The sequence below is a fragment of the Urtica dioica genome, chromosome 6 (genome assembly GCF_054948205.1).
Source record: "Urtica dioica subsp. dioica isolate 48M chromosome 6, U.dioica_male_clone48M_v1_H2, whole genome shotgun sequence".
Lineage (NCBI taxonomy): Eukaryota > Viridiplantae > Streptophyta > Magnoliopsida > Rosales > Urticaceae > Urtica > Urtica dioica.
The window spans coordinates 44,553,746-44,576,075 of record NC_142761.1 but is presented as its reverse complement, the minus strand read 5'-3'; the positions used below and the strand labels follow the sequence as shown (position 1 = coordinate 44,576,075).

Below are 22,330 nucleotides of genomic sequence, written 5' to 3'. Positions count from 1 at the left end.
TGCTGTCGTTTATGTGACATGTCGTTTAGACCCAAATATTCGATCGTGAAAATAAAGTTCCACGCACAGCCACAGCTTAAGCTGGGTATCGTAGGTAACGGAAGTAACTTTACCCGGAAATGGTACTTCTGTTAAGCATTTAGTTGACTTCCAGTGCTTAACGGTAAACATATTTTCGTTAGACTTAATGAAAATAAGAATTTTCGTTAACGTAATTAAAAAAATAAAAAATAATTTCAAATGAGAAATTAAAGGGATTAAAATGTAAACTGAATTGCATCTTTATTAATCACTTAAAAAGAAAAAGAAAAAAAAAGCTAAAACATTACTACAAGATTATGATAAAAACATGTAACAATATTATACCTCATGTATAGTCGTGTTTTGGAAGCGTACATCAAAATTATAACAAGATCGATATTCACAAATGTTTCTTGCGCACGCTTTTCATGTTGACACCAATCTTTGTAAATAGTCAAAGGCCTCGACCATTTCGGGTTTCAAGCTCTGCCTTCGATCGTCGATGATGCGACCTGAACTACTAAATACGGATTTGGATGAAAATATTGAAATCAAGATCAAATGTATATCTCAGGACATCTTTGACATTATTGGGAACATATTTTTGTGTTGCCTCCACCGTGCCAGCAAGTTGAGGTCGTCTTGATTCATGGAGGCGAATTGTTGAGAGTTGTAAAGTGCGATCTCGTCGTGTTCGGATGTCTCTCGAGAGGTTGTTGGATGTGGTGATGATCCTGAAAATGAATTCCCTGCTCGAACAAAATGTCACATTTCATGGTACATTCATTTGCTCGTTGATGCGTTTCGGGGTGGACTCAGCTCGGGATGAGTTGGAATTTTTCCTTGGTATTCTCTGAAAAATAAATAAAACTCTTCCACGACCCTTTGATGATCGTGTGCAACGTAAGCTTCGCCGGTAGTGCATTTCAAATATTGTAAAAATGTAAGATAACTTTCCAATTTCATCCGGGAGTCTAAAATATAAGAATTTTTATTTTCCTAACCCGCATTACTTTGAAAACTTTGCTTTCATAAATTCGACACATGGTTGAAATATTTCAAAGCAATTGGAATCATGCAAATGTTCTTCAATTTTTGTAACACTATGGATTGCTTAATAAGATGTGGGTGTGTAAACGGCCGACAATGCACATGTTTCATCATAAAAAAACGTTAAGAAAACGACAAAAAAACTTTAGCCACTTCGATGTTTGCTTCAGTTATGTTATGGCCTCCGACCCTGTTTACATAATCTCTAAGAACTTTGACATAACCTTCGGCCAAAAAGGTATTCAACAATAAAAATGTTGAGTTCCACATAATCCTGTTATTGATGTGAAAGTTCCTATCGTCAAGGATGTTAAATAAAAAACGCCTCTTTAGTTCGTTTACTATTGAGTTGGAACTGTTTAGCCAAACTATTGCTTCTCTAATCTTATTAATACATTCGGCAAAATGTACAAACCCATCTTTCACTATTAGGTTAATGATATGAGTAACACATCTTTGGTGTAAAAGGGAGTCCTGATGGGGTATCTTAGTTCGTAAAGCTCTAATCATGGCGTTGTTGTTTGTGGCGTTGTCAAGGGTCCATTTTTGCGTTTCCCGACCAAACATCAGACGTCAGTGTATTGCAATTGGAAATTGAGAAAGGTTTAACCATTTTTGTGGATATTGTCTATCGCTGCAAAAAACACAAATCTCGATCGACCCATTTTTGTCACTTCCAAACCACAGCGTTCAGTCAATATGTGACTTCCTCTCTATAATCTCCGATTCTTCCGTAAGAAAATTCCCCAATAAACTTTTAGTCATATTGTAATCTTATAGTAGGGTAGATCAGTGTTGTAGTTTAATAAATCTCTATGACTAGACTCTCTAATCTGCAATTAGGGGCGGCGATTTCTATCATTTGTGCAAAGATCACAAGGTAAATAAATTTCATCATTTGTGTAGTAATTCTTGTTTGTGTTTATCTTTTCAAATTTGTTGTTACATAAATCTATTATCTAGTAATAACATGACACTTCATTCTTAGCAACTTTCAGGTTTTTTTGTAATCTTGTTTGTTCATAAAATTTATTTGTATAATCTTATGGGGTGAGATTGAGAACTCATTTGGATTCATAATTTGTGTTTTACAGTTGATTTGCGATGTGATTCGTACTAGTAAGTCAGACAAGGAGATATTCAAAAACTCGGTGACAATTATCATTTTCTTTTTGCGTTTTTCAAAAACTCGGTGACAATTGATTTGCGATGTGATTCATACTAGTAAGTCAGCCTAAAGAGTACACTCACCCTACAACGTCTAGTCTTTTTTTTTATTTTCCAATCAATAACGTATATCTTAGCAAATAAATTATTGACGTTTTGGGGTTTTTGTGTACATTCAAAGGAACAATGAACTCAAAGATATGCTCTTTCCGTGAGCAGGATCACGTCTAATCATACATTTCAGGACCAAGCTACACTCCAACACTTTTACCAAAATCCCTCAACCATAGCCGATCATGTGGTCTGGAGTGGACCTTCTTTTCTAAGTGCTCACGTTCGAGCCCATTTCGGAAACAAAGTCGATCATCCTTATCTCGTGATCCTCCATCCACATCGTGCGTAAGAAAATATGATCACTCGGCGAAGAATCTCTTCGGTAGGTTCTAGAGTGAGAATTACGAGATAAGCTTTAACGTGAACGCTTACATAAAGTCCACTCTGGACCACATGGTTGACTATGATTAAGGAATTTTGGTAAATGTGCTCGAAGGTAGCTCGGTCTTGAAATGCATGCATGATCTCGCAACCCGATTGGAGAAAGATTCATCTCACCTAGTTAGAGCTCGCTTGCAAGAAGAATCTCGTGATGGAAGAGCTCACGAATTTCGACGATCTGGAACCTGTTATAGTCGAGTTCGATTCTTGATTCGCTATAGGGTTGTAAATATGAATTTGATTTAAACATAGACACAACTATTACGTTGTGTATTTACCAACTCAATATCATAAATCTTTGATGCTATAATTGATATTGATAAATGGTATCATTCAAATTTTAGGATAAAAAGTATAGACATATACATGTTTAAGGAAACCTTTAAAACTATATTACCAACACAAAATTTAATAAATACGTTGCAAAATCTCAGAAACTATTCAAGATGGCCCAGTGATGATGGGAGACATTACCCTCTTAACCAGTCCCGTCTCGACCTCCAACACTGCGGTGCCGAGATCCATGCATTCCACATAAAGAAGATAATTCGAGGAAGGAATAGAGAGGGATCGAAGATAGAAAGGAAGGAAGTAAAGAAAGGAAGAACAAAAAATAAGGAAATTTGACACCGATATTACTTAACTCATGTCACTCTACTAAAATCGACTAAAACGAAAAAAAAAGATTTACAATTCTTTTACTAAAATCAAAAGAGATAATATATATTTATTTTTTTCGAAAATGACATTTCGGTACTGTTTTCTTATTTCGTGATCGTTTTTTTTTTTTTTTTTTTTTTTAGTTAGGGGTTTTGATATTGAAAATGAAATATTTTAGATCAACAATAATAATTCTTTTGGGTTATATTAAAAAAAAATAGTAATTATTTTGAGATTGTGAAAGTAAAAAAAAAAAAAAAACTATAAATAAAAACCCTTAGGACACTCGCGCAGTCTCACAGAGTCGCATTTTCAGAGAGAGAAAGAGAGACGATGGAAGAGGTTTGCGAGGGAAAGGAGTTTTCGTTTCCGAATCAGGAAGAGTCAATTCTATCGCTGTGGAACCGAATCAACGCCTTCGAGACTCAGCTCGCTCGGACGGCTCACTTGCCGGAGTATGTCTTCTACGACGGCCCTCCCTTCGCCACCGGACTCCCTCACTACGGCCACATCCTCGCCGGCACCATCAAAGACGTCGTCACGCGCTTCCACTCCGTCTCCGGCCGCCACGTCACGCGCCGCTTCGGCTGGGACTGCCACGGCCTCCCCGTCGAGTCCGAGATCGACCGCACGCTCGGCATCACGCGCCGCGACGACGTCCTCAGGGTCGGCATCGACGTCTACAACGAGGCGTGCCGCGGAATCGTCACGCGCTACGTCCGCGAGTGGGAGACCGTCGTCACGCGCACCGGAAGGTGGATCGATTTCCGGAACGGTTACAAGACGATGGACCTGAACTTCATGGAGTCTGTGTGGTGGGTCTTCGCTCAGCTCTTCGAGAAAGGACTCGTCTACAAAGGCTTTAAGGTCTCTCTCTCTTCTCTCTTCTTTCTTTGCCCTAATCTGAGACGTTAAAACGACCTGTGTTTCGTCGGAGCTTCCAATCTCGATCTCCGAGCGAATCCAGTGGAGAATATCAAGCCCGTTTTCGCCTCATTTTCCTTCTCGAACTCCGACGAGGTCGATGAAGAAATGAAAATGGCATCGTCTCTGATTGTTCGTGCTCTAATTAATGAAAAATACCAATCCATGGATTGTCGTTTTTGTATCTTCGTCGGAACTACTTCGAAGCTCAAACATTGATTTCCGAGCGAATCCAGTGGAGAAACGAAAACGCCGTCGTCTTTTCCGATTACTAAACCATAGATGGATTGTCGTTTTTGTAACTTCGTCGGAGCTACTTCGAAGAATCAAAGCCCGTTTTCGTCTCATTTTCCTTCTCGCGAGCTCCGCCGAGGTCGACGATGATACAAAACCTGCGTCGCCTCGGATTGTTCATGTTTTAATTAATTAAAAATACTAATCCATGGATTGTCAATTTCTATTTCTAGGTCATGCCGTACAGCACCGGATGCAAAACTCCGCTCTCCAACTTCGAGGCCGGTCAAGAATACAGAGTGAGCTTTTTTCTTTCTTTCTCTCTTTCTTTCTTTTCTCTCTGCATCGAAATGTATAGGTTTTCTCTGATGTTTAATCTATGTTATGTGTAGGATGTACCTGATCCTGAAGTAATGGTGACTTTCCCGATCGTCGGGGATCCACAAAACGCAGCTTTTGTGGCTTGGACAACGACTCCGTGGACTCTTCCGAGTAATCTCGCTCTCTGCGTCAATGCCGATTTCGTTTACGTCAAGGTTGGTTTGGATCAAGATCAAGTAATAGTTTGCTGTTCTAACCAAAAATCAACAGCTTAGTTTGTGATATGTACTAGAGGTGTCAAGGTGTTTGTTATGTTCCATGTTTTTAATTATTCAGTTTAATTTATGAAAGCGATTTTTAGATTATGTACTACACGAGTATCGCTGATTCGCGGTTCGAAATCCCATCAGGTCCGAAACAAGAATTCCGGAAAGGTTTACGTAGTTGCTGAATCTCGATTCAAGGAACTTCCTAGCGAGAAATCGAAACCGACCACACTTAATGGCACCATTGACGATTCAAAGAAATCTAATGTGAAGTCTAAGCCTGCCAAGAAAGAAACCGTTGAGGAGAACTACGAAATTTTGGAAAAGATAACCGGGGCTTCGCTAGTAGGAATCAAGTGAGCCTTTTATATCGCTGTTTCACATAGTTACTGTGTTGTCTCTGAGTTCTACTGATGTCAAAAGAAACATAACTTTCTCTAAAAAAGAAACGATCACAGTAAAGAGGAGGACAAATTTTCGGTTTAGATTAATAAATTCAACGGAAAAACAACATAGGCAGATTGCTGGAATATTCAAAAGCATTCAAGAGGATAGAGGCGTCTTACCATTGCTAGCATGAGAGAATAGTCTTATGGAATGTATAAAGAAATTAAGACATTTGTTTACAGAGTAGAAGAGGTTTTACAGCAGTACAGTAATTAGTGCTAGTATAGCCAACTTGGGAATTAAGTCAATGTGTATTCAATTAATCCGAGTTTGTAGCTAGTTAGTCACGCTTATATCGCTTTGTTATCTGATTTTCAAACCCTTGAATTTCCACATGAAGCAATAACTTGTTTTAAACAATAGGTGATAGCAGCTCAGTGAAACCTATAAAAAAAGTCTGGCCTTCTGGGGTTGAGTTATAAAGAACCCGGTAAAAATAGTAATTCAACTTGATTAAAACCCTCCATTTTTAAACTATTTTTTATTTTCACTTTAATGGGTCTTCTAATAAAAGTGTTATTTGCTTGCAGGTATGAGCCGCTGTTCAATTACTTTTCGGAGTTTTCTGATGTCGCATTCAGAGTTGTCGCAGACAATTATGTAACTGATGGGAGTGGTACTGGAATAGTCCATTGTGCCCCTGCATTTGGTGAAGATGATTATCGTGTTTGCTCCGAGAATCAGGTCATCCGACAGGTTAGTTCTCCCACCCCAACATTTTGATATATTTGCAAATATACTATTTGCAAGCCGGTGATTATTTTCGGTTCATATCTGTTCCTTCTCGCTTGCAGGGAGAGAACTTGGTTGTAGCGGTTGATGATGATGGTTGCTTTACATCTAGAATCACAGATTTTAGTGGGCGTTATGTGAAGGACGCAGATAAGGATATTATTGAGGCCGTGAAGGTATCTATATAAATAATCCATTGAAATACAAATATGAATGAATACAATCAGAAGCGTGTAGCTATTATTGTTGGAATATATACGAAAAGAAATATAAAAACTTATCATATTTTTTTCTTTCAATCACGTCCTCAATGTATCTCAGGCAAAGGGAAGGCTTGTAAAGACCGGAACCATGACACATTCGTATCCCTTTTGTCCAAGATCTAAAACTCCTCTAATTTATAGAGCTGTTCCCAGTTGGTAAGAGCACAATTATTTGAGGAGGTTATTTTTGTTTTTAATGTAATGACAGCTTCTCCTTTTCTCCAATGAATGATCAAATTATTCCTACAAGAATGATAGTGATAGTGGGTGCTGTTGAAAGTAGTGGAGAGTCTGGTTGAGTTTTGTTTTGGAACTATTTTCAAGAATTGAGTAAGCGCGTTGTTTCAATAGTGTAGATACTTTTAGGTCACATGGCTATTCTTGCACTTGAGCTCGCTAATTTTTTTTAGTTTACTTTGTTCTTGCTGCTGTTCAAATTTAGCTCGTTATATCTACAAATTTTACACATTCAATAAAAATTTTGTTTTCTCTCTATAAAATTAAATATTGTACTTCTGTCGGTACACAAACTGTTTGTGCATGTGTGTTTGTCTGAATTATAACTATTTATTATGGCTCCCAGGTTAATGAGTTCTATATTTTATTTCCAGGTTTATTCGTGTGGAACAGCTGAAAGAGAAATTATTAGAGAACAACAAGCAGACTTATTGGGTTCCTGATTTTGTGAAGGTGCACAAACAACATAGCTCTTAACTGGTTTACCTAATCTTGCTCAATAAACTCATCAACGTTCTACTTTCCCTCACCGTGAAAGATTTTATAGAGTCATCTTTAAATTAAAAGTTCTGACTGGTTCAACATCTTAAGATTTTCCTCCTGGTCTCCAGAAAGTATATAGTGATTCTTGTCAGCTTCTCAAAGTGTCATAAATATATACCATTCTGGTCCGGTAAAAGATGTTTTATGATCCCCACCGATATACCCATATGGTTATCAGCTGTAGTCGGATAACAATATTCATTATGCATTAATTAGTAGTTTGAAAAATGGTTTGGTTTTCAAGTCGGATTATTCTACTCTTAGGAACTTACGAATCACATTGACAAGTGACTTATTTTGTGCCATTGTTAATCGAGCAGATTAGCCCTTTTTATGCCATATTTTGAATTGTTGGTTTAAACAGAAGCTAAATGGCTAAGAGCGTCTCGCAAATAGAATAAAAAACTGTTGCGTTTTGAAGTGGATTATTTATGTGTAATATTCATGTTATGCCATGTGTAATGTAGGAGAAGCGCTTTCACAACTGGCTGGAAAATGCAAGAGACTGGGCTGTTAGTCGCAGTAGATTTTGGGGAACTCCTCTGCCAGTCTGGGTCAGCGAGGACGGTGAAGAAATTGTTGTGATGGATTCCATTGAGAAACTTGAAAAGCTTTCAGGAGCTAAGGTTTGATAATATTTCTTACTCGCAGTGTTACGTATGCAAAATAAACACATAATTTTTTTATTTATTTGCTTCAACAATTACTTCTTGACCACAATTTTTTTTTCTTCTTTCTGTCAGTTGACTTTGATGAATGTCTTCCTTCTAAAAGCACAAAAATGTGATAATTATTAATTTGAGTATAATATATAAGCTATAAAACACGGTAAATTTTATTTGTTTGTCTGAGTCTTCACAAAGACTAATTTTACCACGGTATATGACTTTTCACAGGTAGATGACCTGCACCGACACAAGATTGATCATATCACAATACCATCAAAACGTGGTCCAAAGTATGGTGTGCTTCGACGCGTTGAAGATGTAAGAATGTCCTTGGTTTATGGTGTATACTAGTTTCATATCTGTATACTAGTTTCATATCACTTCTGTCGACTCTGATTCCTATTTGCATAGTCGAGGAACAGTGTCATAGAGTGCATTGTGTGTTATTTTATTGAATCTCCTATGTGGGTAAGGTCAAGTTTTCTCAAGCCTATGTTTCGGTCTCACGAGGGACCTGCGAAGTATAGGCTTGACTTTCGTCCTCCCATAGATCATGGGGTCTCGGCGAGACGTCCAGTAATAGAGTTCCATTTAATTATTGAACTTGACCCTTTTAAAGGAAGACATTCTTTTCGGAGAGAGCGGACCGCTCGAAAGTCGAGATAAACTATCCTACGTATTTCTTTATATCCTATTTTTGATTAACAGTCCAAGGTTCCTATGTGACAATTGCCTGTGTAGAGTTGGAGTTAATCGTGATAGTCTTTTCATAGTTTTGAGTAACTTTTCCATTTTGTTCCGTTTCTCCCTCTTTTCTCTAAAGAGTGACTTTTTCTTTATCTATTCAGGTTTTTGATTGTTGGTTTGAGAGTGGGTCCATGCCTTATGCTTATATCCACTATCCATTTGAGAATCGAGAGCTATTTGAGAAGAATTTTCCCGGGCAGTTCGTTGCTGAAGGCCTAGATCAAACGAGAGGGTGGTAAGTTGTCTCGGTTCTTAGATTTCTTTAACAGAATTCCATGATCGCATCTTTAGATATTGATTGTTGTTGATTAGTTAGTTCATAAAGGCTTTCTACTCTTTATTTATTTATTGATTGATTTTTTTCTGTGCAGGTTTTACACTCTCATGGTCTTGTCTACGGCTTTATTTGAGAAACCCGCTTTTAAAAATCTCATTTGCAATGGTTTAGTTTTGGCAGAGGATGGCAAAAAGATGAGTAAAAGTTTAAAAAACTATCCTAATCCAATGGATGTGATTAATGATTATGGGGCTGTAAGTTCATTTTCGTATGCTTTTGTTTTTGTTTTTTTTTTCCTGTCTGTCTGACCTAGTTTGATTCTAGAATGATCTGTGATTTTGTCCCGAAGGTTTTGATGTTTCTTATTTGTGAATGTGCTAGGATGCATTACGCTTATACCTCATAAACTCCCCAGTGGTCCGTGCAGAGCCACTGCGTTTCAAGAAGGAAGGAGTGTATGGTGTTGTAAGTATTTTAATTTTAGTTTATATATTTCTACATGTTTTCTTTGGTGAAATTTGGAGTTACTTTAACCATCATAAACATCTTTTATATTTTTTATTTTTAAGAACTTAAATATCGCCCAAACATTGATAATTGCAAGTTTTTTTCCCTTACTTTTTTTGCTTCTCTTTCCAGGTCAAGGATGTATTTCTTCCTTGGTACAATGCTTACAGATTCCTTGTTCAGAATGCAAAGAGACTTGAGGTTGAGGGATCTTCACCATTTATTCCCAGTGGCGAGTTGAGCCTTGAAAACTCGTCAAACGTGCTTGATCAATGGATCACCTCAGCTACTAGAAGTCTTATTAGATTTGTCCGTGATGAGATGAATGCGTATCGGCTTTACACGGTGAGCTCTCTGTTCATCCTTTATCCCATATTGCACAGAATTTATTAAGATGTCAGAAAGTTCATAATCTCAAAAGTTCTAGATAGTTATCACACATTGCCTGTACAGGTACTAGTTGTCTTTGTGGAAAAGCCTACTGGTTTAGTTTCTGAAAGATATGGATGCATGTTGGTCCTATACATCAGAATAAAATTAAAATGAGTCACAGTATTTCTACTGTTGATGGTTTAATTGAGTTACCTGACTACCCAAAAAAAAGTTATCTGAAGTTGCTAGTAAAAGATCTCAGTTATGCTCTCTAGTTATAGTTAACTTAATTTACGCACTAGTTGGTGGATTAGAATAATCTGATTCCCACACAAGTTTAGATGAGAGATAATTATAAAAAGAAAAGAAGTTTAGTTGGGAGATGAAGAATAATCTGATTCCCATATTGAGGTGGTTTACATCTTATCTGCTACTTATGTCACCTTATGTCATAGTAAGAATATACATTTACTGCCCATGTTAAAAATATCAAAGAAATCTGATTGCTAATAAACACCTACGTAGCCTTTCGAAAGGATTGTATGTTAAGATCTTCTGATGAATCAGTCAATTCATTACATTCATATTTCTAATCTTATTTTATGTTCTGTATTTACCTGTTTCTAGATACTGGCTATTGACCACACACATACTTATCTATACAGGTGGTACCGTATCTTTTGAAGTTTCTTGATAACCTTACGAATATATACGTGAGGTTCAACCGAAAGAGACTGAAAGGCCGAACTGGAGAAGAAGATTGTAGAATTGCTCTCTCCACTCTTTTCAATGTATGGAAGGATCAGAACTTTATTATTTTATCTTGAGACTCTGGTTAATTTACTTTTTTCTTTTCCTTTTGATGGTATTGGTTCAGTATTCGTGTGCTAAGATGCAACAACACTATTTAGTTTTCGTAAATGACACTTTTATCATAATTAATCTCTGCTGATTGCTGCTTGTTCACGATTCTTGTTGTTTCTGCATTAATTCAGGTCCTTCTGGTCTCTTGCAAAGTGATGGCTCCTTTCACACCATTCTTCACCGAGGTTCTTTATCAAAACATGCGAAAGGTTATTAAAGATTCAGAGGAAAGCATTCATTATTGCAGCTTCCCAGTTCCAGAAGGAGAGGTATGTCGCTTTTCTGCATAAATCTTGAAATAAGATATTAATTTGTTTTTGTAAGATTCGTTGTTAATTTCTCTGTTCTATTATTGGCTGTTGTTGGTGTTCTTTATTACAACTGATGTTATGTTTCATATCAAATTAAATATGGAGAAACAAGTATTTATTTTTTGGCTATATTTAGAAGAACTTTAAACTTTGGCTATTTTGCTGATAAATATTCCCTTCTTCATCGCTGTACATAATTTTATTTCTTCTTAATGCGGTCTTAGGTGGATGAGCGGATTGAAGAGAGTGTTGCAAGGATGATAACTACTATTGATCTTGCTCGTAATATCCGTGAACGTCACAACAAGCCTCTCAAAACGCCCCTGAGGTTTGCTTTCTAAAAATTTAGTCTCATTTGTGGATGCGTCTTTAAATTAAAATTTTACTTTAAAAAAAAAAAACAAATATGTAGTATTGACTATTGCCTTTGGTATAGATAAAAAAGTCCCTGAATTTTTTTGTATAAAAAAATCCATATATTTACTGTATCTTCTGTTTCTTATCTTTTACTTTAATTCCAATATCAGGGAAATGGTAATTGTTCATCCAGATGCAGATTTTCTAGATGACATTGCTGGAAAACTGAAAGAGGTGTGTGCTTTATATTCTTAATTTCTCCATTGAGTATTTTGTATTTGCTGAAACATATTAATGACTAATGTATGTCAGTAGGTCCTTTTTTTAAAAAAAAAACTGTCGTGTGTTTATCAAAAAAAGAAAATGTCATATTGACATGCAAAACAAAATATTTCAGTCCAGAAGAGTGGATCCCTAAAATTGTGTAGAAGTTATTTACTTGAGAAGAATAAAAACAGTTGGACTTTCACAAATGCAAGTTTGATTTTGTCCCTTTTGTGCCTGCTTAACACCTAGATATTTTCTTTACAGTCTATAATTATCACGCAAAGTTTGTTTCTTGTAATAATACGGTACAAATTTTGGGTTTCCCTCTTACTGCTAATGGTGGCTCTTAAGTCTTTCCCTTAAAATCACTTTTTTATGTTGACCTACAAATGAGTTGATATATACCCCTCTTCTGTAATATACGGATGAATTTTCTAGCTTGCGAACGATCTTTAATCTACTTGTTTACCAGCTTAAATCTGAGTCTAACCTTTGTACAGTTTACTGCTTTGTACTCGATATGATTTTATTCTTCAAGTAATGGCTTCAATATCTTCACTTGTGTATCAGTATGTCCTGGAAGAGCTCAATGTACAGTCTCTTGTTCCATGCAAAGATATTTTGAAGTATTCATCCATGCGTGCTGAGCCCGAATTTAGGTACTCTTCTTCAAGCAATGATTTTTAAATTTCTGTTTCTCTATTATTATTATGTTTTTAAATGTTAAATGGTGTACATTTCTGAGTAATAGTGTATTGGGCAAGCGGCTTGGAAAATCTATGGGATTGGTTGCCAAGGAAGTCAAAGCAATGTCAATGGAACAAATTTTGGCTTTCCAGGCAGATAAAGAAGTTACCATTGCTGGTCATTGTCTGAAGGAATCTGATATTAAGGTCCTTGCTTCTTTACGATATATTTTCTTTCCGACATTACTACGCATTTCTTCAGAATCTATTTAGCGATCAGTGTATATTGTAGGATAGTTCGTGTATGATAAACCCTAAAAACGTATTTGACCCCTTAGATGCTATGATTAGCCCGAGGTAATATTATTTCAACTCAAGCCAAACAAAAAAAAAAAAGACACCTTCCTATCCTATTATAAACGTGGAAGAAAGAATATTGATGAAAATGACTTTTATCTTATCAAATTAACGTGCTGTACAAGAAATAAATTTAGGTGAAGATATAAACGTAGAGAAAGCATATTGGAGATTATTTCACAATTTTTTTATTACGAATTGTTGTTGATTTTCTTAAGAAAATTCATTTGAGAGGAATAAATGACAGGTTATTCGAGAATTCAAACGCCCCGATGGCGCAACAGAAGAAGAAGTTGATGCTGCCGGAGATGGTATGCCATGGCTTCTTTATCATAATCTATTCTCTCTTTGAGAAAAAAATCATTCGTACTCTTACATTTTAATTGTTTCATATTTTTAGGTGATGTTTTGGTGGTCTTAGACTTGTGCCCAGATGAATCATTGTTCGAGGCTGGTGTTGCTCGTGAGGTATTATTGGAAAGCATTTTGTGTTATGATATTCATTTTTTATCATTTGTATGTATGAATTTCTCAAAAAAAATAAATAAATAAATAAAAACATTGCTCGTTCATATCTTCATTTCGAATTCACCAAGTACTTGCCGAAAAAATTGTTCATGCGTCGGACACATAAATTGCCTATTTTTCTTGGTCACTGCAGATTGTTAATAGGATCCAAAAATTACGAAAAAAAATTGCACTTGAACCTACCGACATTGTGGAGGTTTACTTCAAATCATTGGATCAAGATAAAACAGCTTCAGAACGGGTTTTGCAGTCACAGGTATATGAAAATTCGATTTGTGATCTTATACTTCTTGTTTGGAGTTTTGTTTTAGATTTTTATCTTCCCTAATGCCAATAATAATAATAGTAATAATATTAATAAGTGTTCATTTGTGTCCAACTTACAGGAACTGTACATTAGAGACGCCATTGGTTCTCAATTGCTTTCGTCCAATATGATGCCATCGCATGCTGTAAGTTGTGTATGAGATAATAATATATATAACTTTTAAATCTGATTAGTTTTTTTTAGCATAGGATATAAATTCCAACCTTTAGGAGGTTCATTTTGTACCTTGGAATCTGGTTTTGAGGTTTCTTGGGTTTATGAAAAAGATAATTTGTAAACTTTAGGAGTTTTGTCCTTACGTGATGACTAATTTGTGCAGACAATGTTTATTTTATTCTTCACCATAATTTTTTGTTTTTTGTTTTAATATACGAAATTCTGAATGTTCATTATGGCTTGCATGACAATTACCTTGTATGTTCAATGAGCATTGTAGGTCATTATTGGCGAGGAGAGTTTCCATGGAATTTCTGGAATGTCATTTACAATTAGCTTATCGAGACCCACATTAGTACTGAACTCAAAATCCGTTCTCGGTTTGTGTTCGGGTTAGTAATCTCTTCACTCAGCACCCTATAAAACGGAGGGTACCTCGATTTTCTTCTAAGCACGTTTTTTTTTCTTCTTTTTTTTTTTTGGGTATGGCCGTGCAGGAGATTCGAAATCGGTAGACAGACTTAGTGTTTATTTACTATCACGAGACCATACAAATTTGAAGAACGAGTTTCAGCTCGGAAACGGAAAGGTCAGTTTTCATTGCTTTTGTTCTGTTTTTTCAGTTATAGAAATAAGAATAGTGCTCTCTCTCTCTCTCTCTCTCTCTCTCTCTCTTTTCATTGTTTTGTGATCTTCCGATGCAGATAACCATTGATCAAATCGAGAGTTTTCCGGCTGTGGCTTTGCAACTCGGAACAGACGTGTTTTTGACAGTCGGGGACTACTACAATGCCACAAGATCTGCGGAAAATTGATTGCTTTTCTCTCATTTTTGTTCCTCTTTATTAATGGCAACGAAATATTTGCCACAAGGTTTTGGAAATTTTTCTTTCTTTCTTAATTATTTAATTTTATTTTTCGTAAATTAACTTTACATTTATTAGAGTTTGTGTTGCGTTACAAGTGGCTCGTAGTTTATTAAATTGCAATATATTTATACATTTAATTGTCTATTTCGTCATGTTTTCATTATACCTTTCACGCTTTTAAAATTACATTCTTATTTGCTTGGAAAACACGGTGACTTGTGGTCGTCGGACTTACTTTTTCGATCTGTCATCGTTTATCGTCGACTGCTGTTGGTTTTCATTTTTTGTTTGTTTGTCGTTTTTAAAGAATTTCATCATTTATGATTGCTGTCGTTTTTATCTTCTTTTCTTATTTTTTTTTACTTTTTTGTCGTTTGTAACGAATTTCTTTATAATCGCTCATGTCGTTCACCTCGTTACTTCTTTTTGTAGATTTGACGAATATCGTCGTTTATAGTGGCTGTCGTTTTTATCGTTTTGTCGTCGTTTTTAAATTTTTTGGCATTTCTTTTGATTTCCACGATGCTGTCGTTTTTCTCGCTATTTGTCGTTTTTGGAATTTCGTTAATTGTATTCGTCGTTTTCCTGGTTTGTCGTTGTTTTTTTGTCTTTAAGAATTTCGTCGTTTAGATAAATGTCGTTTTTCTCATTTATCGTCGTTTTTTCCCCGGTTTCCAACGAATTTTGTTTTACATCGATGCTGTCGTTTTTCTAGTTTTGTCGTCGTTGATTTTTGTCGTTTTTTAATTTGTGTCGTTTTATCGTTTTGTCGTCGTTTTTAATTTTTTGGCATTTCCTTTGATTTCCACGATGCTGTCGTTTTTCTCGCTATTTGTCGTTTTTTGGAATTTCATCGTTAATTGTATTCGTAGTTTTCCTCGTTTGTCGTCGTTTTTTTGTCTTTAAGAATTTCGTCGTTTAGAAAAATGTCGTTTTTCTCATTTATCGTCGTTTTCCCCCTGTTTTCCGAATTTTTAGTTTTACATCGCAGCTGTCGTTTTTCTCGTTTTGTCGTCGCTGATTTTTTGTCGTTTTTAATTTGTCGTTTTAACGAATTCCGTCGTTTATCTCCTGTCGTTTTTGTTTTATTGTCGTTTTTCACTTTGACGAATTTCTACGTTACTTGCTGTTGTCGTTTTTACTAATTCCGTCGTTTGTCATTGCTGTAATCTTCCCGTTTTCTTGTCGTTTTCCTTAGCCTGTCGTTTTTTAGTTTTTTGTCGTTTTTACTATCAGTAATGTGGTTTTCTTGTTGTGTCGTCGTTTTTTGCTAACTCGTCGTTTTTTCATTTTTTTGTTTGTTTTTGACTATGTTTATCGCCTTAATAATATATATTATCCAGGGAAGTGAGATACGAAGTACAAATTAATAAACCTAAACAGGAAACTATTATCAACTCAAAATAATAACTTCAGAGTTTATACCCAAACAGTTCTTTGACTACATTAAAATTCATTGCACCGTTACACGTTATACCACGCAGTGCATCAGAGTAAAAGAACACAGTAAAATTCATTTAGAGTTTATACCCAAACAGTTCTTTGTCAAAATCAGCCCTTAATTAAAAAGTTTTACCATTTCCTTCACTAATTCCACTTCTATATATATATATATATATACGATTTTTTTCATCTAAAACTTTTTTATTTTTAATTAAACCATCTTCTACATTTGGGACCCGAGGCAATAAATAGATTTGTTGTCCCATATTTTTATAAAAAAAAAAAAAAAAATGGAATTAGTAGCCCAGATAAAATGCATCGAAAATGAGAAGATTGGAGACTAGAACTCGCATACAATCTTAAAATCTGGTTTTATCATCACCTGAACTATAAATAAAAAAAATCCCATCACGCAGAAGCACCATAACTAGGATACACTATATATATATAGCCCTATCTTTCTGACTGTCAACTAGTAATATAATCTCAAGAAGCACCAGAAACTACCTCCTGACAAGGCTGGGACTCTTGGGCCGGCACGGAATCGTCCCCGAAATCGGGAGATTTAGGAGTCAGCCCGAGAAGCTTGAACATGAGCTGATCGGCGTCGAAATCGTTGTTGGGCGTCGTCAACAACTTCTCGCCGGTGAAGATCGAATTAGCTCCGGCCATGAAACACAAAGCCTGCTCCGGCATCGAGAATCGCACCCTCCCGGCCGACAGCCTCACCATCGCCCGAGGCATCACAATCCGTGCCGTCGAAATCATCCGAATCATTTCCCATATTTCAAGAGGCTACAGAGCGAGGAAATAAAAAAGAATGTGGTCAACGTGCCAAACTCGAAAAGTTCTAGGGTCACAGGTGCAAAAAAAAAAAGGGCTTTTAGCTATATAGCCATTTGAATTATAGCATTTTGTATAATAGCCAACCTTTTGTTAATTTTCTGAAAATAGCCATCTCAACTTATTTACGGCACTCAAAAAGACAAAAAAACTCAAAATAGGCGGGAATGTTTTTGGGTATTTGTGTCTTTTTGAGTGCCGTAAATAAGTCGAGATGGCTATTTACAAAAAGTTTACAAAATGTTGGCTATCTAGCAATTCTTAGACTTTCGGTGGCTTATTTGGCTAATTTTTTGAAAAAAAGCATGATAAGTGAGTACCTTTTGGTCTTGAAGAGGCGTGCCTTTCACGGCGATCAATGCATTGATGGGAACGCTCTCTGGGTGAGACGGCAGAGTCGCCAAAGTGTGTAATAAACCAACCCGATCCTCCTCTGCTTCTCCGAGCCCAATTATTCCACCTGTTTTACATAATATTTGAAAAATTATAAATGCGTGTTCTCGAGACCAAACATTAAACCGTATGTACATTGTAACGTAGATGCTCAAGAATGTGGAATTTCTAGGAGTTCACCACATCAAGCACTAGTGCCAATTTCTAGGAGTAATAGTTCACAAACAAATTAGGAATTTCATCACAAAATCAATTGACATTGACAGTGAGAGGAGTAACTCGCGATCTTATAAAACCTTGTTAACTCTCATTATTTCAAGGATGTTAAATCGTGAACATGACCCACAACACAGTGACTCTCTAGGCTCGCTCAGGGTGCTAGTTGGAGTTATTGAGCTTGGTTACGATATTAAGAATCATGGGTTCCATCTAAAAACCATGGACAATGAGATGAGATAGCTCATCCTCAACGAAAAGGTCTAAATACGTGTAAGCAAACAAAAGTAGAAGCGTGAAAACGGTCGAGGGCAGTTACCAGAGCAGACGTTGATCCCTGCATCGCGAACGTACTGAAGGGTTTGCAAGCGATCATCGTAAGTCCTTGTGGTAATAATGTTAGGGTAATATTCCCTAGATGTGTCGAGATTGTGGTTGTAAGCCGTGAGGCCCGCCTTTTTGAGCTCTTCGGCCTGCTGTTTCTCAATCATCCCCAGAGTACAACATACCTCCATACCCATACCCCTGCACGAACAATTCTCTTCTCTTATGTTATTTCTTGCAGTAAATATATTTAAATTAAACCATACACTTTAAAAGCCATTGCTATAATAATATGAACAAAAGAGCGTAACAGACTGACAGACCGTGTTTTCAGCAAACTATATAGTTGTTTTGCAAGGGTGTACCTCACTTCAGTCAATCAGTACCGTAAACGCATTGTAGCCAGAAGAAACCTTGAAACTGACTAATTCTTGCGTAGTAATAATTATGTGGTCAATATTTTTTTTACATTTATTGGGTATTCATCCATGTTTTGTTTGTTTTGTTTTTATGTGTTCGTACCTTGATTCAAAATAGATTAGTTTTTATAGACATAAAAAAGGGACTAAATATTGACAGCCCCATATTTCAATAGTGAAGAGATACTAAAATTCTCTCTCTTTTACTAAGAAGATTATTTCACTGTGACGTGTTAAAAACTACTATAATATAAAGCATACAGTGAATACAAATGACACTATCGCTTCTTACGAAAAAGCTATACATCGAGGAGAGTAAAAACTATCTCTTTGATGTTTTTCCAGATCGGTCATTCAATTTTGCAAGATTATTCCCTAGGTCTAGATAATTTATTTTCACAATATTAGGGACAGCCAAAAGATGGCAAAGTTTCTGGCTCCGTAGTGGGGCTCACATAGAAAAATATTTCAATAAATTTTCGCTACCGTTTGTTGCTTTAAATTTGGAAAGATATAGTGGGTCTCTAGCCTAGTAGAAGTTCCAGTTTTCAACAATTCCTCTGATATCTATAGCTTTCATTTTTGTTTATGAAAAAATAAAGTCTAAAACAATCATAGATACAAATGAAAATAATAACTCACCTTATCTCTTTAACATATTCAAGGATCTGATTAAAATTGGTCTTTCTCCCTACTGTCTCTCTCCAGGCTGCACCCATGCAAAAGCGAGTACTACCAGCCTCTTTTGCCTGCCAAGCCAAACGAGACAAATACGCTCATACACATATACATATGCATATACATACACGAGAAAGAAATGGGTTCAAAAGTAAACAAGAGCATTGTTCAAGTAAAAAAAGTACAAGGAGGCGCATTAGAAAGTAAGTATAGTGTCTTGTAGTGGTAAGTCTGCAAGTTCACCTAGCTCTCCAAAAAAAAAGTCATTTGAAAGACTAAAAAAGGTCATTTGACACAAGAATTTCAAAACAATCCAAAGAACAGAGAATATAAAGTAACACACAAACGCAACGAGCTAAACATAGTACAAAAATAAACAAGGCAAACCTTCCAAAAGCCAGAAAATCATCCTCAAATTTGACAGGCATTATTCATCTAATGATAAATACTAAGCACACAATCCAAGAACAGAGAATAAGAAAACACACAAACACAGTACAATAACAAACAAACCAAAATCGAGAAACCATCCTCAAATTTGACAGGCATTACTCATCTAATGATAACTACTACTCGCACAATCCAAAAACAGAGAATAATAAAACACACAAACACAGTACAATAATAAAGAAAACACACAAACACACAAACTGAGAAAATCATCTAATTTGAGAGGCATTACTCGTAACTCATCTAATGATCGATATCACTCACACAATCTAAAAACAAAGAATAAGAAAAGGCACAAACGCAACTAGCTAAACACGGTACAGTAACAATCCAAGAATAGAGAATAAGAAAACAGACAAACACAGTACAATAACAAAGCAAACCTTCCAAAACTCGAGAAAATCATCCTCAAATTTGAGAGGCATTACTCATCCAATGATCCAATACTACTCACACATCATTTCTTGCGTAAAATAAAATAAAAAAAATAAATCAATAAAGAGTCGAACCTTTTTAGCGGCGTCGATAACGGCGTCTTTGGACATGAGCTTCTGAGCTTTCAATCCGGTGTCGTATCGCGAAGACTGAGGACAGTACGAACAGTCCTCGCTACAGCCACCAGTCTTGATCGAGAGCAAAGTGCATTGCTGAACTTCCCTGAAGTTGTGAACGTGCCTGTGAACTTGAGCCTGGAAAAAAACCACCAACAGTTTCAATTTCAATTCAATCAAGGACGAGAATCGAGAAGAAAAAATGAAACGATTGATCGAGCTGAGCCGAGAGAGAACTGACTCCGTGGAAGAGGAGATCCAGAACCGGAGAGTCGTGGATCGACTTGATCTCGTCGCGAGTCCAATCGTTTCTAGGGCCTTCCTTGATAGTCCTCTCGGCGTGAATCGCAGCGGCGGAGGAAGAAGAAGAAGAAGAAGACGAAAACGCCGCGACGCGAAGCGAAGCTCTAATCTGAGGCCGCGAAATAGAGCGAATCCACAACATTTTTTCGCTTCTTCTTCTTTGATCTTTCGTGTTTGGGAGAGAAAGTTTTCAGGCGGAGAAAACAAGGAACAGAGTGAAATAAAAGAGATTTTGTATTTATAGAGACTGGTTCTCACTTCTCAGTCATACTTAGCTTTGTTGTTCACCTACCTAATCAATCAATCACTCGCTCACTCACACACATGACACATCACACCCCACATTTTTGGACATATATAAGAGCATCTTTAATGGTAAGCTAATGTCAAATTAGCTTACCATGCCACATAAGTCATAGCAAAATACAACTTATTTAAGCTAAGTCATCCACAATGGTAAGCTAATTTCTCCTCTTGCTTAAATTTATCCTACTTGTCAATTGCTATTTTTGTTTATTTTTTTATTCAATTTTCACTTGTTAAAACTATAATTTTTTTTATTAAAAGTTGTATAATTCAATTTATTAGACCAAATGAAGAAAATGTAATTTTTTTTAAGAAAATAATTTGACTATATTATACTAACAATATATTAATTATATATATACAAAAAAAATTGTGTCAACAAATAATTCACAGAAAAAAATATTACTCAAATATTGGTAATTAAAAATTTATAAATTTAAGTAAAATAATAAATTTAACAACACAACACATATAATCTTATTATTAAAAAGATGATACAATACTAACCAATATCACAAATAAGAAGAAGAAAAATAGCATGACAAAATTTAAATAAACAATGAATAGATGTGCTCTCAATAATTTAAATGGGTCCCATGTATTTGGCTTAAGCAAGTAGCTCTATAGAGCTAATTTATCTAGCCAATCACATAGCTAAATTGCAAAATAATGGATAAGCAAATAGCTTAACATTTCTCCTAATTGCAAGCAAGTCCTTAAAGTTGCTAAGCCAAACACCATTAAAGATGCTCTAACATAACCTCCAAAATTATTCAAAAATATATATTCATATTTACGCCTCCAAAATAAATACGGACAATAATCTTTATACTGTTTACAATTATACCCCAAGTTAAAATATATATATATATATATATTAACCTTTTTTTTTTGAAGAAAAATAATCATATTCTAGGATTAAATTTTGAGATTTGTAAGTAATTATGCCACTTTGAACATGTGATTTTGGATTTAATCTATGTTTGACAATTTTTAGGGATATAGCCAAATGACTTATGTGACAATAATTAAAGTCTGATTTGTCCTTATTTATTAACAAATTCGTCACTTTCTCTTTTCTATTATTTTTTCAAATAATTTTTTTACATCAAAACTTCAAAAAATTTACTCGTATACTCGTATTATTCATGTAATTAAGCTTAAATCAAGGCTAGACTTTTCGACCCTATACTCGTATTATTCTCTCAACTCGATAGACAAACATTGTCATTCAATATTTTGTTCTTCAATTTTACTTTTTACTTTGTTTTCTTGTTCATCGTCTTCAGATCTGAAATTTGGAATCCCAAAATAAGGATTTAACCCGTTTCGTGACATAAATTAAACATTATGCATGTAACATTTGTGATTGTTGATTTCGGTAATATTTAGATCAACATATATATTGTTTGAATTGATCACGTGATGATACATCAAATGACTATTCATTTATTCATTTATAATTAACGAAGTATTGAGTATTTAGGAATTTATAATTTTTTAGTAGCTTAGTTATTTGAAAATTTGTATTTATAATTTCTTTATGTTTTTTATAAGTAGTAAATTTTTTTAAGATATTTGTAAGTAAGTAGGTTACTTTAAACGTGTGATTTTGGATCTAGCATACATTTGACAATTTTTAGAGATATAGCCAAATGGCTTATGTGACAATAATTAAAGTCTGATTTGCCCTTATTTATTAACGAATTTTTGAAGTTTTGATGTCAAAAAAAATTATTTTAAAAAAAAG

At 35.4% G+C, this 22,330-nt stretch overlaps 2 protein-coding genes across 2 annotated transcripts; one reads left to right on the top strand and one right to left on the bottom strand.

Annotated features, from left to right (window-relative positions):
• The first annotated feature begins 3,666 nt into the window (after positions 1–3,666).
• Positions 3,667–14,798, top strand: LOC149394549 (tRNA synthetase class I (I, L, M and V) family protein). Its single transcript, XM_089616825.1, has 27 exons — positions 3,667–4,260; positions 4,785–4,850; positions 4,944–5,087; positions 5,283–5,494; positions 6,116–6,281; positions 6,380–6,493; positions 6,639–6,736; positions 7,192–7,270; positions 7,828–7,986; positions 8,257–8,346; positions 8,877–9,010; positions 9,147–9,306; positions 9,434–9,517; positions 9,692–9,904; positions 10,597–10,722; positions 10,927–11,064; positions 11,331–11,434; positions 11,634–11,697; positions 12,301–12,389; positions 12,482–12,623; positions 13,021–13,084; positions 13,174–13,241; positions 13,435–13,557; positions 13,688–13,753; positions 14,066–14,177; positions 14,283–14,374; positions 14,490–14,798. Exons 1-27 carry the CDS (start codon positions 3,727–3,729, stop codon positions 14,598–14,600), a joined length of 3,552 nt encoding a protein of 1,183 aa, XP_089472951.1. The 5' UTR covers positions 3,667–3,726; the 3' UTR covers positions 14,601–14,798.
• Positions 14,799–16,415: 1,617 nt separating this feature from the next.
• Positions 16,416–20,601, bottom strand: BIO2 (Radical SAM superfamily protein). Its single transcript, XM_089618411.1, has 6 exons — positions 20,213–20,601; positions 19,930–20,109; positions 18,935–19,041; positions 17,869–18,074; positions 17,261–17,400; positions 16,416–16,892 (listed from the first exon to the last, which is right to left on the bottom strand). Exons 1-6 carry the CDS (start codon positions 20,414–20,416, stop codon positions 16,584–16,586), a joined length of 1,146 nt encoding a protein of 381 aa, XP_089474537.1. The 5' UTR covers positions 20,417–20,601; the 3' UTR covers positions 16,416–16,583.
• Positions 20,602–22,330: the final 1,729 nt, after the last annotated feature.